This window comes from Hordeum vulgare, chromosome 6H (assembly GCF_904849725.1).
Source record: "Hordeum vulgare subsp. vulgare chromosome 6H, MorexV3_pseudomolecules_assembly, whole genome shotgun sequence".
NCBI lineage: Eukaryota > Viridiplantae > Streptophyta > Magnoliopsida > Poales > Poaceae > Hordeum > Hordeum vulgare.
Window position 1 is genome coordinate 59,090,767 of NC_058523.1, and position 17,828 is coordinate 59,108,594.

Below are 17,828 nucleotides of genomic sequence, written 5' to 3' on the forward strand. Positions count from 1 at the left end.
CTTTTGACAACCCATCTTCTCTTGATACTTATCTTGTATCTTCAAGTGATGCGGTGTCTACCTCTGATGTGACATCTCTTTGTTCTCTCCTTCGGCGACTCGACAAGTTTTGAAGACTCTTCATGCTACGACGACACTCTCAAGACGCGGATTTGGATTATCATTGTTTTTTTAGTATTACACTTCTTCAAATGCAATGCTAGTGCATACACTTTGCATTTGAGAGGTGTGTGTGTGTGTGTGTGTGTGTGTGTGGAAGTATTACTAGGAGTCCTTGTTAGTCTACTAGTATTAGTCGGAGTCCTTATTAGTCTATGTTTACTTTCTTGCACCTCAGGTCATGTGTAATATATATATGCCCCTTGGGTCTTCAATATAGACAAGTTGCTTTCCTAACAAATTTAACTACTAACCAGGGCAAATTTTAAATAACATTAGGTGAATTTAACTACTAAAGATATAGCAAAATTTAATATGATAATTAATGGCTTGATGCACATGGGTCGGTGCAAGGTCATCGACATGAAAGGTTGGTGTTGCACATGGGTCGTATCTCGGTGAAGTTTCCCAAGATGGCTTGGGGTCATGTTGGTCCTGCCATCCTTGGTTCTTGGTTGTCGACTACTTCGCTCCGATGTTAGATGTGAGACCGTTGCACTGCCCAACGACTCGCCATGCTATGTGAGGGGGGGGGGTCTTATGGCTCTATCGCCAGCTTCGCCAATTTCCTCTCCTCCGCTTCGGCCTCACCATCCTCCTCATGTGTGCGCTGGTTCCATGCCCTCCTTGTGTCATGTAGCACGAGCCGCCACGTCGTCCAACCTCATCGTGTCTTCCTGTATCGAGGCCTCACGCTGCACCGCACCCTCCTCCTTGCCTCATGTGCTCTTTCGTGTGTCACACGACATTTTCGTGCTTGGGGCCATATGAACAAGCTATACGAGGAGGTGTTGGCTTCACTCACATCACACTATCATATTTATATAGAGAAAGAGAAAGTAATTGTCTCGTCGAGAGGGATGTGCGAGAGAGTAAGATGGTTATGGTTTCTAATATAAGCCGAGCTTATAGAATGTCCAGACACATCAGCTATTTTTATTGGAAATCACTAGCAAAATATGCCCGTGCGTTGCAACGGGAGTCAAATAAACTATGCGCTAGTCAAATAAGTATAATTCAATATCGTTACGTACGAACATCTTCTATTTTAACACAGTGGTTCACCATGTTGCCACTTATTTTCCCTTCCACGCTCGTTGATGATGGTGTGATGTCTACGTGATCATAGTGCACTCGACATGGTAAATCCCAAGGCTATGGGCTTGCCACTGCACTCATCGACCATGAATCACTCCCAAGCCTAGACAAATAAAGACTTTCAAAATCAAATCCTAGACATATTTTTTTAATCGGTGAACGTTTTTTTGAATAGACAAACACTGTTTTAAGATTTTGTTTTCTTTAAAAAATGACGAATAGTTGAAATCCATGAACTGTTTCGAATTCTTGAAAAAACAATTACTCACCAACATTTTTTTTGAATTGATCAGTTTTGTATTTTTTGAATAGACAAACACTGTTTTTAGATTTTGTATTTTTTTAATTTTGTGTTTTTAAATTTATGTGAACATTTTCTAAAATTTCATGGACATTTGTTTTCGGAATCCTTAATATATTTTGAATACACTATCATTTTTTCAAAATCATGAACATGCTTTTATTTCCTAGATATTTTTTATAATTGGTGAACAATTTTGCAAAACTACCAACATTTTTATAATCCACAAAAAAATTATGATTTTCCTTAACATTTTTTGAATTCATATACATTTTATGAGTTCTTAAACATGGTTTTGAAAAATCGCAACTTTTAAGATTTAAAATCCTGAATTGGTTGAAAGAAGGAAAGAAAACATAATGAGAAAAGGAAAGAAAAAAATCAAATGAAAAATAGAGGAGTCAAGCCCCGCACATGGGCCGGCCCATTAACGCATATGTGTGTGGGGTAAGGGGGGGGGGGGTTGCGGGAGAAAAGGAAGAGAAAAATTGTAGCATCCGGGAATCAATCCCTGGTCTCCCTAATGAAAGGGCTAGGCGTTAGCCACTCTACTACTCATACACCTACGGTTTTCATTAGTATTGTCGCGTAAAAGAACTTAGCACGACGCGACTTTGGAAAAACGAACCGTTGCCTTGACTTACGGGTGGCATGGCTGGTAATTTGTAGCAACTTTGAGGGTATTTTTCTAGACGGACGACAGAAACATTAGATGCTTTATTATTAAGAAGAGATGTATAATGTGCTACACATCGCAAATGAGCATAAAAAACTATCATGTGTGATGTGGGAAATTACATAGCAAACATGCATTCCAATGATCGTGTGTGATGTGGGATGTGGGATCTTACATAGAAACATGCATTCCAACCGTAATTGTGTGCCATGTGCTCACATCGCACTTGAGCCCTTTCGGCATGGCACTTCACACACTAGCCCACGTGTACCTTTCTACGCGATAGCCATGTCACACATATTTTGGACCCAACTTGATCATGTGCGACAAGGAATGTTGTTAGATCTTTTCTGTGCAACATCTTCACTTTGATAACAAATTAAGCACAAATTACTTGCATATTATCGTACCTTACATATACAACATCTCTCTCTAAGATATTAGATTATCAACAATTTCCATTCTATATTCATTGCTCCGTCTTAAAGTGAACAAACTAGATCAACCTTGGCCACATCGACTGTATCAGAGTGTTGATCACGTTGCATAGGGAACCAAGCTAAGAATTGTATCTCCACTAACATACAACTCATCACTTTCTCTTTTTAAAATATACTATGGCATTTCATGATTTTGCCTATGAAGCCCACAGGCATTGGGACTGCCCCAATTCCAGTTAACCTGTGAGCACATATCAATATCTCGGTCTTAAAGTGAACAAACTCGATCAACCTTGGCCACCACCATTGCCGGAGCCACCGGCGACACCTCCATTGGACGACCCACCTCCACTACCCCCTCCGCTTCCGGTAGAACCATTTGATTTACTAGACCCTCCGCCACCGCCCACCGCATTACCAGCACGACCAATGCCACCACCACCACCGGAGCTGCCACCGCTGTTTCCCCCACTTTCACCTCCAACACCACCGCCTCCTCCGATGCCCACGCTCGCCCCACCACGTCCGACATGAACACCGACACCACCTCCAGCTCCACCTCCTACATGCACATCGTGTGCGCTACCGGCCCCACCCCCACCTCCGCCGATCCCCACATCCACACCACCACGGCTGACGTCAATGCCAACACCCAGGGGCGAACCCAAGTACAGCCGAGTGGGGGCCAGGCCCCCACTCAAAATTTTGAATTCCCTTTGTATATGTGCATATTTTGAAAGAAAAGACTTCAAAGTCAGCACATTTATAGAAGATGTGCCCCCAGTCAAATGATGTGTCCCATTCAGAATTTTGTCTGGGTCCGCCCCTGCCAACACCTGCACCCGCGCCACCACCGGCACTTGCACTGCCACCACGGGCAGTGCCAGCTCCGCCTCCAAGCCCACCGCCGACAGCGATGGACACGTCGTGTCCGCCATGGCCTATGCTCACACCAAAGCCCCGTCCGCCACCCTCCCCGCCGCTGCCACCTTTGATGAAGAACGACTTGCTGTCATCCAGTTCGTTTTTGTCCTCTGGTAGGAGCCTTCCTTGGGCAAGCTGGAGAAGTGAAACGCGGAGCAGCACTACTAGAGTTGAGATGGACAGACGGCGGCAGGAGGTAGGAGTGGACATGGAGGAACTGCAAGGATGAACGGCACCAACAGTTGCTTGTGTGTAGGTGTGCTGATGACCCTGTTGTGCGCAGTGCGTGTATTTTTATAGAACAAATAAAGCCGATGTCTCCATGGAATAAGCAGCCACAAAGTAAAGGCGATCTGATCCTAGTGAGCTGTATAGCAACTGCCGATTGGCCAAGAGAATTTTCACGTGTACTACATGCTTGTGCTATCAGAAAGCAAAAACAAGCTTAAGCCACATGCTCATCTGTGCGATTGGAACTAAATATAGCTTAAGCCAACCAAATATATAGCTAGGTTTGAGATATTTTTTTGGCTGGAGTGAAGGGGAAATGTAACTAAATTGTTGTCATCAGGTACCCCGCAAAAGAAAAAAAAATGTTGTCATCAGGTAAGATCTTTTGCTCCCTCCATCTCATAATGTGGTGCACATAGATTTTTTTAAAAGTCAAGCATCGTAAAATTTGACCAAGCTTATATAGAAAAGTATCCCATCTACAATACCTATACCTATGGAAAACGTTCTCCTCCCGCTGGCGGATCACACAAAAGCATCCACCGTCTTGTACGTCCGCCACGTGCCATGCTAGATGCAACCTTCCAGCAACATGACCCCTGTTGCGAAAATTTTATTTTCCTGAGACGTTCGTAACATGACCAACAAAAAAGACGTCAGTAAACGATTCCGCAACCTGATCTTTGTTGCAAAAAAAATAACAATATGACCTCAGTTGCAAAAAATAATAATAATGTTTCTGCAACATGATCCGTGTTGCAAAAAATTCTGCAACATAATCTCTATTGCAAATATTTCTGCAACAAGATCTATGTTACGGATGTTTCGGCAACAAGACTGTTGTTGCAAAAACAAAGCACCACGTGCAGTCGCTAGATTACGTCAAATCTGACGACGTGTCGGGAACGGGCGGCCTGGGGTAGTGTTTCTGAAACAAAACGGTTGATGCAGAAACCTGTTATTCGTTAGACGGGTTTGGGTAGTTGGATCGAACGACTCACATAACACGTATCCGACGGCTAGTAGTGCGGTGGATGTTTCTAATGCATCTGCATCTAATGCATCCACCAGCAGATGCATAGCAGTTTCCATATACTATTGTGTAGGTGCAAGTATATATAAACATTATCAGAGTTTATGAAGTTTGACTTCTGAAAAGAAAATTATGTACGCACTACATTGTGGAAGATAGGAGCATATAAAGCTGACCACTCGGTTCTTTGGGTATGTCGATATGCATGTCCTTCATATTTGTTTGAGTAGCATGGAAGATATCAAAGGCCTGACAAAATGACTTACAATAATGAAGATAAAAATTGAAATGACGCACAAATTATCAAAATGCGACCAGACAAGTGATGCCCACACTAAATATGTATACACGAAATCTTGAATTGTATTATCTTCGTAAACTAATATAAAAGCATTTAAAACATTATTCAGTAATTTAAACACTTTCATATTAGTTTATAGAGGGAGTAAATAAGTACCAAAAAATTCATAGTTGGGCGTGTGTACCAAACGATTTCATTACCCGTCATGTTCGGGCAAGGAATATGTTGCTTTTGTCTTTACAGAAAACAAATGGACACAACCGTTCACACGTACTTTGACGATTCACGATTGCATAGTTTCACATGACCTTTGCAGCTTGTTTTCCAGTTACTGTATTTGCTTGTCCGTTCAAGTTGCTTTGCCTGAAGGTCATGCTCTCGAAAATACAAGATAGAAAATATAACGGAGCAATATTCGTAGTGAATATCGACTGTTTTAAACATAAGCACTTGCTGCACGACCACAACACAGACGTGCCTACTTTATCTGTCTCATAGTCGAAGATAACAAAATGAGTTGTTCCAACAAATCGGTAACTGGGATACATTTTTTTTTGCAGAAAAGCAGCACGACGTAGTAGCAACCAATTGGGTCTTCAAGATCGACGATTCCTTCCAACCACGTCGAGATCCATCTTCATTCAACTCGACCTTACAAGCGAAAGTGAATATCGGTCGACATCGCCGCTGTCATCATCTTGTTCCTCAACAGATCCACCGCTGTCATCATCTTGTTCCTCAACAGATCCACCTCCTCGCTGGTCCATGGATAATTCGAAGGACGAGCCCTCAGACGAGGAAACTTCTCGACACACCATTGACACACCTTCCTGTCGTGCAGGGATACCTCCCTGATGTTTGCCGCAGCTTGAATGACACGCCTCACGTATCCCGTGAAATTGCCATCAGGCTGGAAGCCGTAGATAATTAGCCTTGCCAGATTCTTGTGCCTAAAATGAGGATCAGATGGTCCCCACTTCACATCCACCTTCTTGGAGAAACTCTCTTGTGACTCCGACCCGCACTTATGATCCCATACCGTGATGCAAAGCTCCTCCAAGTATGGTGCAGCTTCAAGAAGGAACATCGTCCAAGAGATATCACATTCTTCGGGGAGATGATCCAGATTCACAAACCGAAGATTGGCAAGCACGGGAGCAAGCACTTTTGAGCATTCTGGTTGAACCTAAATCTGCGATAAAGACAAAAATTAAGTAACAATGCGCGCATAAATTGCATCATCAGATATGGTTAGAGTTAGTGAGTACCTTTTCACTACAAAACTCCAGATACAAATCGTCTAGATTGGGGGCATTGGCTAGCAGCTGGCTTAGGTTGAGGGTCTTGCCTGAAATGTTTGCATTGGAAAGGCTGAGCTTCGAAAGCTGAGGGACGAAACCAAGAACCAAGGGGTTCTCATCACAGGGCCAATCACTATAGGTCATCCGTTGGAGCTTTGGTAGGCAGTCAAGCACCACCGTTTTAAATTCCCCAAAGGTGATAGCAAACTCGAGGAGCCGAGCATGTTCTACGTGGAGCACCGAGCGGAACCCCACGTCACACTCGCGGAAAGACAGGGACTCCAGCCGCTTGCAATGGCTGAGGATGTTGGGTATATCTGATTCACCAAACCTCAGATTCCGCAGATGCAGCTGCGTGAGACCGGCAAATGCGTCCGGACAATCAGAGACAAAATCATTGAACTGCTTAGCAAAGAACACACGATGGGTATCGGTGCAATGGTTGGTATCCCTCAGTGTCATGATCTCGAACTCAGCCGCATCCAATTTCTGGGTCACCATGGCAAGGCCGACGGATCTGCCGATGGCGAGACAACAAGCGGGAACCAAGAAAAACTTGAGCTTCAGCTTGCGTACAGTGATGTGTGGAGACCTCGTGCTGAGGATCTTTTTCGTCACGTCGGCCACGACACCATCCATTTGGATCAAATCACGATTGCTGGGATCAATTATGATCTGTGAGAGCATAGTGGGCAGCTTCTGCATTTGCTTCGAAAGGATGCAGGCTCTTACGGCATCAAGCGTACCCACCCTCTCGAGGATGTTGAGCAGCAAATCGTTGGGCAGCTCGCTCAGCCTGTCCTCCCCGTTACCAGCTGCTGTCTTGGACTGTGTTTCCACCGTCTCAAGGCCTTTGAGAAGCACATCGTTGGGCAACTCGCTTAGCCTGTCCTCCCTGTTATCAGCTGCTTTCTTCGACTGCATTTAGGGGAGGCGGATTAGTCATCGCTGATAGAACGATAAATTGCGTTCCCTCCTTTCAGAATTAACCGATGCTGAAATGTGTGTATCTATAAGCGACCTCTAGATACCTCTAGAATTAACTGAGACGCATTTCAACATCAATTAATTCCGAACGGAGTGAGTAATAGCAATAAAAAAGCAAAAAAAAAAAAACAACTTACATCACGGCTGCGGCGACCTCTATTGAGCTTCATGGCGACAACGAGAAACAAAAGGTGAGCAAAAATTATTCCTGAAATGACGCCCCTTCTGTATGCGGAAATCGTGGACAACCGGGCTGAGCGCTTATAATAGCCTCCTCCGGATCCGATTCAGGCTGGTATACAAATCGTAAATCGACGGATTGTTACTGCTGTTCAACGAGAGGCGGACATATAAAAACAGCACCTTTTTCTAATACAAACCGAAATCGATCTCTTTTCTTCTTCGAATCCGATTACAGAACGAGATTGGCACCTGTTCCTTACTTGTTCCAATCCGAGCAGAGAACGAACTTGAGGGTCCTTCATCTACCGCCAAGGGCGGAAAGGGTTTGGGCGACAAGGGTGGCGAAGAGAGTTGCGGTCGCCGCCACCGCAGCCGCCGGTAGATGGAGCGGACGGTGAGTGGGTGGGTGGGGGATGATACAGCGTTAGGCCATGTATAATGCGAAAATTCGGATTTGAGGCCGAGCACTTCGGTGGTCTACATCCTGTCCATCCACACTCGTTAGGGATCCGCGCCCTCAACGTATTATGGGGAGCTGTCCCTGTATCGATAGCAGCATGCTGTGTATTGCGGAAGGTAGTGGAGAGAATTAGGTTTAGGATCTAGCGCATGTCACCAACAGTACCATGGCACATTAACTTGTTCCATCGACTTGTACTGGACCTGGTACACGGCGCCGTGATATTCCACGTTGTATCAGGGTTAGATTCCAACGCACGCTGGCCGTCGTCAATTATAGAATCAGTAGCAATTAATCAGCGATTAGTAGGATAAGATTATAATCCATGCCGTGCTCGGATTTAATATGAAGTTGATAATTTGGACAAAGGGCCCCTGAGCTCACTTTTTTGTGTGTGAGCTTTTTTTCGTCAATTTTTCTTGGTGATAATTTCTCAATACAACATTCTCTAGGATCAGTACTCTTTAATTGAACTTAATCACCTTAAACCCAAGTGACAGTTAACACTAATACAAGCATGGGCGAGGCAAGCACGCGCACACGCATGCAGTCCAAACAGAAGGTTAAATAAACAGTGTTGGTACATGACATCACTGGCAATATAGGGCCAAGCATTGTACATGCATGTGAAAAGTACGAACGTTGTGATCAATTCAGTAGCATGCTCATGTCAAATCAGAAGTACTTCTTTATTGTTTCTTAGCCCTGGCGGCAGGGAGGGCATTTACCACATCTTCGTCCACCCCGGCCTGATACATATCGCCTGCTTCCTCCTACCAGCTCCTCCATGCCCCCGAAGAACACGGACAAGGATGCGCGTGCGGGAGAGCTGCTCAATCCGTCTGGAACTACTCAGAGGCTAACCGAGGGTCTCCCTGAAAGGTATGTTATCAGTTCCCCCAACACTTTGCCCCCGTTTCATGCATCACCCGCCTAGATCTAAAATAGTTTTTTAATCGCATCCACGAGATTGATAGAGAAATTTCTATATGTAAATCTTAGGAAAACGAGTGTTGGATAATCTTTTTAGCATGGAAGAAGCACCAGTAGTTGTAAATCAAGAAACAATGAACGAAGCATCACCAGACTGTTTTGACAGTGACGTCGACGGTTCAGGAGGATCTCCTGCCCCCTTGGAACCCGAGCAATAACATCTAGGTTGTCATTGCTGAAAATAGGCGTCGTGATTTCAAAGTTCTCAGATTTCAAGAAGGAGTTGGTCCGAGAAACTGGATTTGATGGATTGATGCATATCAAGTCTTGGCAGAAGATAAATCTAAAGTACAGTGCTTACTTGATGGATAGAGTTGATGTGGAGAACAATATTATCAATCTAGAAAGCCAGGGGATGCTTGAGCTCACAGATAACCAAGTACATTATGTGTTTGGCATCCCAATCGGTGAGCACACAATTGTTTCTGAAGGTGTGGATCCATCATATGCTTGCGTTGAATTTACACGGGCTGCAGTAGGCATTAGCGACAAAGGTACTCATAGTTTGAAGGCATCAGAGGAATACCTTAACCGCGACATCACAGTTGACTCCAGGAAGATAGATAAGGACTGTTTCAAAATTGCTTTTGTAATCTTTGTAGTTGGGCATGCCCTTGCGCCGTCTGCCAAACACGACTACATCGAAATTGATTTCTGGTCAGCCTTAAACGATGTTACCAAAATCAAAGAATGGAATTGGTGTCGTTACCTGCTATCTCACATGTTCCAAGCTGTGAGGAAGTTCAAGTAAGATGTAGTGAGGCGACCCCCAACCATACACATTGTTGGGTGCCATCTTTTCCTGCAGGTACATGAAACCAAACATTTTTTACAGCATGCACATGCACAAGTAATTTATGTTGTTAACCCCACCGAACACATGTGCAGGTTCTTGTTCTAGATAGCTTAGATCTCGATGTCAACAGCAAACTGTTGGAAATATGCCCTAGAGGCAATAATAAATTAGTTATTATTATATTTCTTAGTTCATGATAATCGTTTATTATCCATGCTATAATTGTATTTATTGGAAACACAATACTTGTCTGGATACATAGACAAAACACTGTCCCTAGTAAGCCTCTAGTTGACTGGCTCGTTGATCAAAGATGGTCAAGGTTTCCTGGCCATAGGCAAGTGTTGTCACTTGATAACGAGATCACATCATTAGGAGAATCATGTGATGGACTAGACCCAAACTAATAGACATAGCATGTTGATCGTGTCATTTTGTTGCTACTGTTTTCTGCGTGTCAAGTATTTGTTCCTATGACCATGAGATCATATAACTCACGGACACCGGAGGAATGCTTTGTGTGTATCAAACGTCGCAACGTAACTGAGTGACTATAAAGATGCTCTACAGGTATCTCCGAAGGTGTTCGTTGAGTTAGTATGGATCAAGCTGGGATTTGTCACTCCGTGTGACGGAGAGGTATCTCGGGGCCCACTCGGTAATACAACATCACACACAAGCCTTGCAAGAAATGTGACTTAGTGTAAGTTACGGGATCTTGTATTATGGAACGAGTAAAGAGACTTGCCGGTAAACGAGATTGAAATAGGTATACGGATACTGACGATCGAATCTCGGTCAAGTAACATACCGAAGGACGAAGGGAATGACATACGGGATTATATGAATCCTTGGCACTGAGGTTCAAACGATAAGATCTTCGTAGAATATGTAGGATCCAATATGGGCATCCAAGTCCCGCTATTGGATATTGACCGAGGAGTCTCTCGGGTCATGTCTACATAGTTCTCGAACCCGCATGGTCTGCACACTTAAGGTTCGACGTTGTTTTATGCGTATTTGAGTTATATGGTTGGTTATCGAATGTTGTTTGGAGTCCCGGATGAGATCACGGACGTCACGAGGGTTTCCGGAATGGTCCGGAAACGAAGATTGATATATAGGATGACCTCATTTGATTACCGAAAGGTTTTCGGAGTTACCGGGAATGTACCAGGAATGACGAATGGGTTCCGGGAGTTCACCGGGGGGGGGGGGGGGCAACCCACCCCGGGGAAGCCCATAGGCCTTGGGGGTCGCGCACCAGCCCTTAGTGGGCTGGTGGGACAGCCCAAAAGAGCCCTATGCGCATTGGAAGAAAAATCAAAGAGAAAAGAAAAAAAAGGAGGGAGGTGGGAAAGGGAAGAAGGACTCCACCTTCCAAACCAAGTAGATTTCGGTTTGGGAGGGGGAGACCTTCCCCCTTAGGCTCGGCCGACCCCTTGGGAGTCCTTGGACCCCAAGGCAAGGCTCCCCCCTCCTCCTCCTATATATAGTGGGGTTTTAGGGCTGATTTGAGACAACTTTGCCACGGCAGCCCGACCACATATCTCCACGGTTTTACCTCTAGATCGCGTTTCTGCGGAGCTCGGGCGGAGCCCTGCTGAGATAAGATCATCACCAACCTCCGGAGCGCCGTCACGCTGCCGGAGAATTCTTCTACCTCTCCGTCTCTCTTGCTGGATCAAGAAGGACGAGATCATCGTCGAGCTGTACGTGTGCTGAACGCGGAGGTGCCGTCCGTTCGGCACTAGATCGTGGGACTGATCGCAGGACGGTTCGCGGGGCGGATCGAGGGACGTGAGGACGTTCCACTACATCAACCGCGTTCACTAACGCTTCTGCTGTACGGTCTACAAGGGTACGTAGATCACACATCCCCTTTCGTAGATGGACATCACCATGATAGGTCTTCGTGTGCGTAGGAAAATTGTTGTTTCCCATGCAACGTTCCCCAACAGTGGTATCAGAGCTAGGTTCATGCGTAGATGTCTTCTCGAGTAGAACACAAAAGTTTTTGTGGGCGGTGATGTGCGTTTTGCTGCCCTCCTTAGTCTTTTCTTGATTCCGCGGTATTGTTGGATCGAAGCGGCTCGGACCGACATTACTCGTACGCTTACGAGAGACTGGTTTCATCGCTACGAGTAACTCCGTTGCTCAAAGATGACTGGCGGGTGTCAGTTTCTCCAACTTTAGTTGAATCGGATTTGACCGAGGAGGTCCTTGGATGAGGTTAAATAGCAACTCATATATCTCCGTTGTGGTGTTTGCGTAAGTAAGATGCGATCCTACTAGATACCCATGGTCACCGCGTAAAACATGCAACAACAAAATTAGAGGACGTCTAACTTGTTTTTGCAGGGTATGCTTGTGATGTGATATGGCCAACGATGTGATGTGATATATTGGATGTATGAGATGATCATGTTGTAATAGATAACATCGACTTGCACGTCGATGGTACGGCAACCGGCAGGAGCCATAGGGTTGTCTTTATAACTAAACGTTTGTGCTTGCAGATGCGTTTACTATTTTACTAGGATGTAGCTTTAGTAGTAATAGCATGAGTAGCACGACAACCCCGATGGAGACACGTTGATGGAGATCATGGTGTGGCGCCGGTGACAAGAAGATCGTGCCGGTGCTTTGGTGATGGAGATCAAGAAGCACGTGATGATGGCCATATCATGTCACTTATGAATTGCATGTGATGTTAATCCTTTTATGCACCTTATTTTGATTAGAACGACGGTAGCATTATGAGGTGATCTCTCATAAAATTTCAAGATGAAATTGTGTTCTCCCCGACTGTGCACCGTTGCTACAGTTCGTCGTTTCGAGACACCACGTGATGATCGGGTGTGATAGACTCAACGTTCACATACAATGGGTGCAAAACAGTTGCACACGCGGAACACTCGGGTTAAGCTTGACGAGCCTAGCATGTGCAGACATGGCCTCGGAACACATGAGACCGAAAAGTCGAGCATGAATCGTATAGTTGATATGATTAGCATAGAGATGCTTACCACTGAAACTATTCTCGACTCACGTGATGATCGGACTTGAGATAGTGGATTTGGATCATGTACCACTCAAATGACTAGAGAGATGTACTTTTTGAGTGGGAGTTCTTAAGTAATATGATTAATTGAACTAATTGTCATGAACATAGTCTAATGGTCTTTGCGAATTACGATGTAGCTTGCGCTATAGCTCTACTGTTTTTATATGTTCCTAGAGAAAATTTAGTTGAAAGTTGATAGTAGCAAACTTTGCAGACTAAGTCTGTAAAACCGAGGATTGTCCTTGTTGCTACGCAGAAGGCTTATGTCCTTAATGCACCACTCGGTGTGCTGCACCTCGAGCGTCGTCTGTAGATGTTGTGAACATCCGACATACACGTTTATGATGACTACACGACAGTTCAGTGCAAAATACTTAATGGCTTAGAAGCAAGGCGCCGAAGACGTTTTGAAACGTCACGGAACATAAGTGATGTTCTAAAGAGATGAAATTGTGATTTCATGCTTGTGCCCTTGTTAAGAGGTACGAGACCTCCAACAAGATTCTTTGTCCACAAAGTAAAGGAGAAAAGCTCAATCGTTGAGCGTGTGCTCAGATTGTCTGAGTACGACAATCACTTGAATCAAGTGGGAGTTAATCTTCCAGATGAGATAGTGATGGTTCTCCAAAGTCACTCCCACCAAGCTGTGAAAGCTTCGTGATGAACTATAACATATCAAGGATAGATACAATGATCCTTAAGCGATTCGCGATGTTTGACACTACGAAAGTAGAAATCAATTAGGAGCATCAATATTTGATGGTTTGTAAAACCACTAAGTTTCAAGAAAGGCAAGGGCTAGAAGGGATACTTCGTGAAACGGCAAAACAGTTGCTGCACTAATGAAGAGACCCAAGATTAAACCCAAACCCGAGACTAAGTGCTTCTGTAATGAGGGGAACAGTCACTGAGGCGGAGCAACTCTAGATACTTGGTAGATAAGAAGGCTGGCAAAAGTCGAGAGAAGTATATTTTATATACATGATGTTGATGTGTACTTTACTAGTACTCCTAGTAGCACGAGGGTATTGGATACCAGTTCGGTTGCTAAATGATTCGTAACGCGAAATGAAAGCTACGGCATAAACGTAGACTAGCTAAAGGCGAGGTGACGATACGTGTTGGAAGTGTTTCCAAGGTTGATATGATCAAATGTCGCACGCTCCCTCTACCATCGGGATTGGTGTTAAACCTAAATAATTGTTATTTGGTGCTTGCGTTAAGCATGAACATGATTGGATCGTGTTTATTGCAAAACGATTATTCATTTAAAGAGAATAATGGTTACTCTATTTTCTTGAATAATCACCTTCAATGGTTTATTGAATCTCGATCGTAGTGTTACACATGTTCATGATATTGGTGCCAAAAGATACGAGTTAATGATGATAGTACCACTTACTTGTGGCACTGCCGCTTGAGTCATGTTGGTATAAATTGCATGAAGAGGCTCCATGCTGATGGATCTTTGTACTCACCTGATTTTGAATCACTAGTGACATGCAAATCATACCACATGAGCAAGGCCTTGTTTTCATTGAGATGAAATAAGATAGTAACTTGTTGGAAGTGATACATTTTGATGTATGCAGTCCAATGGGTGCTGAGGCACGCAGTGGATATCATTATGTTCTTACTTCACTGACGACTTGAGTAGATACAGGAGTATTTACTTAATGAATCACAAGTCTGAAATATTGAAAAGTTCAATTCCGTTTCAGAATGAAGTTTGTCGTAACAAGAGGATAAACTGTCTACGATATAATCATAGAAATGAATATCTGAGTTACGAGTTTTGGTACACAGTTAAGACAATGTGGAAATTGTTTCGCAGTTCATGCCACCTGGAACATCATAATGTGATAATGTGTCTGAACGTCATAGCCACGCACTATTTGGTATGGTGCATGCTATGATGTCTCTTATCGAAATACCACTATCGTTTATTGGTTAAGCATTAGAGACAACCGCATTCACTTTAAATAGGGCACCACGTATTTCCGATTGAGATGACACAGTATAGACTGAGGTTTAGAGAAATCTAAACTGTCGTTTCTTGAAAGTTTGGGGCTTCGACACTTATGTGAAAAAGTTTCAGTCTGATAAGCTCGAACCCAAAGAGGATAAATGCATCTTCATAGGATATCCAAAACAGTTGGGTACATCTCCTATCTCAGATCCGAAAGCAAAGTGTTTGTTTCTAGAAACGGATCCTTTCTCGAGGAAAGGTTTCTCTTGAAAGAATCGAGTGGGAGGGTAGTAGAACTTGATGAGGTTATTGAACCATCACTTCAACCAGTGTGTAGCAGGGCGCAGGAAGTTGTTCCTGTGGCGCCTACACCAATTGAAGTGGAAGCTGATGATAGTGATCATCAAGCATCGGATCAAGTTACTACAAGCCTCGTAGGTTGACAAGGTCGCGTACTACTACGGAGTGGTACGGTAACCCTGTCTTGGAGGTCATGTTGTTGAGCAACAGTGAACCTACGAGTTATGGAGAAAGCGATGGTGGGCCCAGATTCCGACAAATGGCTGGAAGCCATGAAATCCAAGAGAGGATCCACGTATGAAAACAAAGTGTAGACTTTGGAAGAACTACTTGATGGTCAGAGGACTATTGAGTAAAGATGGGTCTTTAAAAGGAAGACAGACGATGATGGTGATAAGTCACTATTAAGAAAAGCTCTACTTGTCGCAAAGATGTTTCCGACAAGATTGAACTGTTGACTATGATGAGTCTTTCTCACTCGTAGCGATGCTAAAGGTATGTTAGAATTATGTTAGTTGTTGATGCATTATTTATGAAATATTGCGCATAGGATGTCAAAACATTGTTTTCTCAATGGTTTCCTTGAGCAAACATTGTATGTGATACAACCAGAAGGTTTTGTTGATCCTAAAGATACTAGCAAGTATGCAAGCTCCAGTGATCCTTCAATGGACTGGTGCAAGCATCTCGGAGTTGGAATATACACTTTGATGAGATGATCAAAGATTTTGGGTTTGTACAAGGTTTATGAGAAACTTGTATTTCCAAAGAAGTGAGTGGGAGCACTATAGAATTTCTGATAGGTATATGTGGTTGACATATTGTGGATCAGAAGTAATGTAGAATTTCTGTAAAGCATACAAGGTTGTTTGAAAGAAGTTTTCAAAGGAGTACCTGGATTACGCTACTTGAACGTTGAGCATCAAGGATCTATGGAGATAGATCGAAAGCGCTTAATAGAAGTTTCAACAAGATGCATGCCTTGACAAGTTTTTGAAAGAGTTCAAAATAGATCAGCAAAGAAGGAGTTCTTGGTTGCGTTGTGAGGTGTGAATTTGAGTAAGACTCAAAACCCGACCACGGCAGAATAAAGAGAATAGACGAAGGTCGTCTTCTATGCCTTAGCCGTAGAATCTAAAGTATGCCATGCTGTGTACCGCACCTGATGTGTGCCTTGACTCAAAGTCTGTTGAGAGGTACAGAGAGTAATCCATGATTGAATCACTAGCAGTGGTCAAAATTTATCCTTAGTAACTAATGGACTAAGGAATTTTTCTCGATTATGGAGGTGGTTAAAAAGTTCGTCGTAAAGGGTTACGTCGATGCAAGCTTTGACACTAATACGAATAACTATGAGTAGTGAAACGGATTCGTATAGTAGAGTATATATTTGGAGCATTTCCGAATAGCACGTAGTAGCAACATCTATAAGATGACATAAAGATTTGTAAAGAACGCACGGATCTGAAAGTTTCAGAACCGTTGACTAAAACCTCTCTCACGAGCAAGACGTGATCAGACCCCATGGGTGTTGGATTCGTTGGAATCACATGGTGATGTGAACTAGATTATTGACTCTAGTGCAAGTGGGAGACTGTTGGAAATATGCCCTAGAGGCAATAATAAATTAGTTATTATTATATTTCTTAGTTCATGATAATTGTTTATTATCCATGCTATAATTGTATTGATTGGAAACACAATACTTGTGTGGATACATAGACAAAACACTGTCCCTAGTAAGCCTCTAGTTGACTGGCTCGTTGATCAAAGATGGTCAAGGTTTCCTGGCCATAGGCAAGTGTTTTCACTTGATAACGGGATCACATCATTAGGAGAATCATGTGATGGACTAGACCCAAACTAATAGACGTAGCATGTTGATCGTGTCATTTTGTTGCTACTGTTTTCTGCGTGTCAAGTATTTGTTCCTATGACCATGAGATCATATAACTCACGGACACCGGAGGAATGCTTTTTGTGTATCAAACGTCGCAACGTAACTGGGTGACTATAAAGATGCTCTACAGGTATCTCCAAAGGTGTTCGTTGAGTTAGTATGGATCAAGACTGGGATTTGTCACTCCGTGTGATGGAGAGGTATCTCGGGGCCCACTCGGTAATACAACATCACACACAAGCCTTGCAAGCAATGTGACTTAGTGTAAGTTACGGGATCTTGTATTACGGAACGAGTAAAGAGACTTGCCGGTAAACGAGATTGAAATAGGTATACGGATACTGACGATCGAATCTCGGTCAAGTAACATACCGAAGGACAAAGGGAATGACATACGGGATTATATGAATCCTTGGCACTGAGGTTCAAACGATAAGATCTTCGTAGAATATGTAGGATCCAATATGGGCATCCAGGTCCCGCTATTGGATATTGACCGAGGAGTCTCTCGGGTCATGTCTACATAGTTCTCGAACCCGTAGGGTCTGCACACTTAAGGTTCGACGTTGTTTTATGCGTATTTGAGTTATATGGTTGGTTACCGAATGTTGTTCGGAGTCCCGGATGAGATCACGGACATCACAAGGGTTTCCGGAATGGTCCAGAAACGAAGATTGATATATAGGATGACCTCATTTGATTACCGGAA

At 43.7% G+C, this 17,828-nt stretch overlaps 1 protein-coding gene and 1 pseudogene across 1 annotated transcript; both read right to left on the bottom strand.

The window, feature by feature from the left end:
* Nucleotides 1-2,613: 2,613 nt before the first annotated feature.
* LOC123401093 (glycine-rich protein 5-like) lies at nt 2,614-3,840 on the bottom strand. The gene is made up of 2 exons (XM_045094812.1): nt 3,513-3,840; nt 2,614-3,328 (listed from the first exon to the last, which is right to left on the bottom strand). Exons 1-2 carry the CDS (start codon nt 3,806-3,808, stop codon nt 2,962-2,964), a joined length of 663 nt encoding a protein of 220 aa, XP_044950747.1. The 5' UTR covers nt 3,809-3,840; the 3' UTR covers nt 2,614-2,961.
* A 1,717-nt stretch (nt 3,841-5,557) lies between these two features.
* Nucleotides 5,558-8,104, bottom strand: LOC123401094 (annotated as a pseudogene).
* Nucleotides 8,105-17,828: the final 9,724 nt, after the last annotated feature.

Bases quoted from the DNA above. Each gene is read 5' to 3' on its own strand.
- LOC123401093 (XM_045094812.1), bottom strand. From the start codon at position 3,808: ATGTCCACTCCTACCTCCTGCCGCCGTCTGTCCATCTCAACTCTAGTA. The intron at 3,329-3,512 runs AGGTGTTGGCAG...GGGTTCGCCCCT, and splicing joins GCCGGTGGTGGCGCGGGTGC to GGGTGTTGGCATTGACGTCA.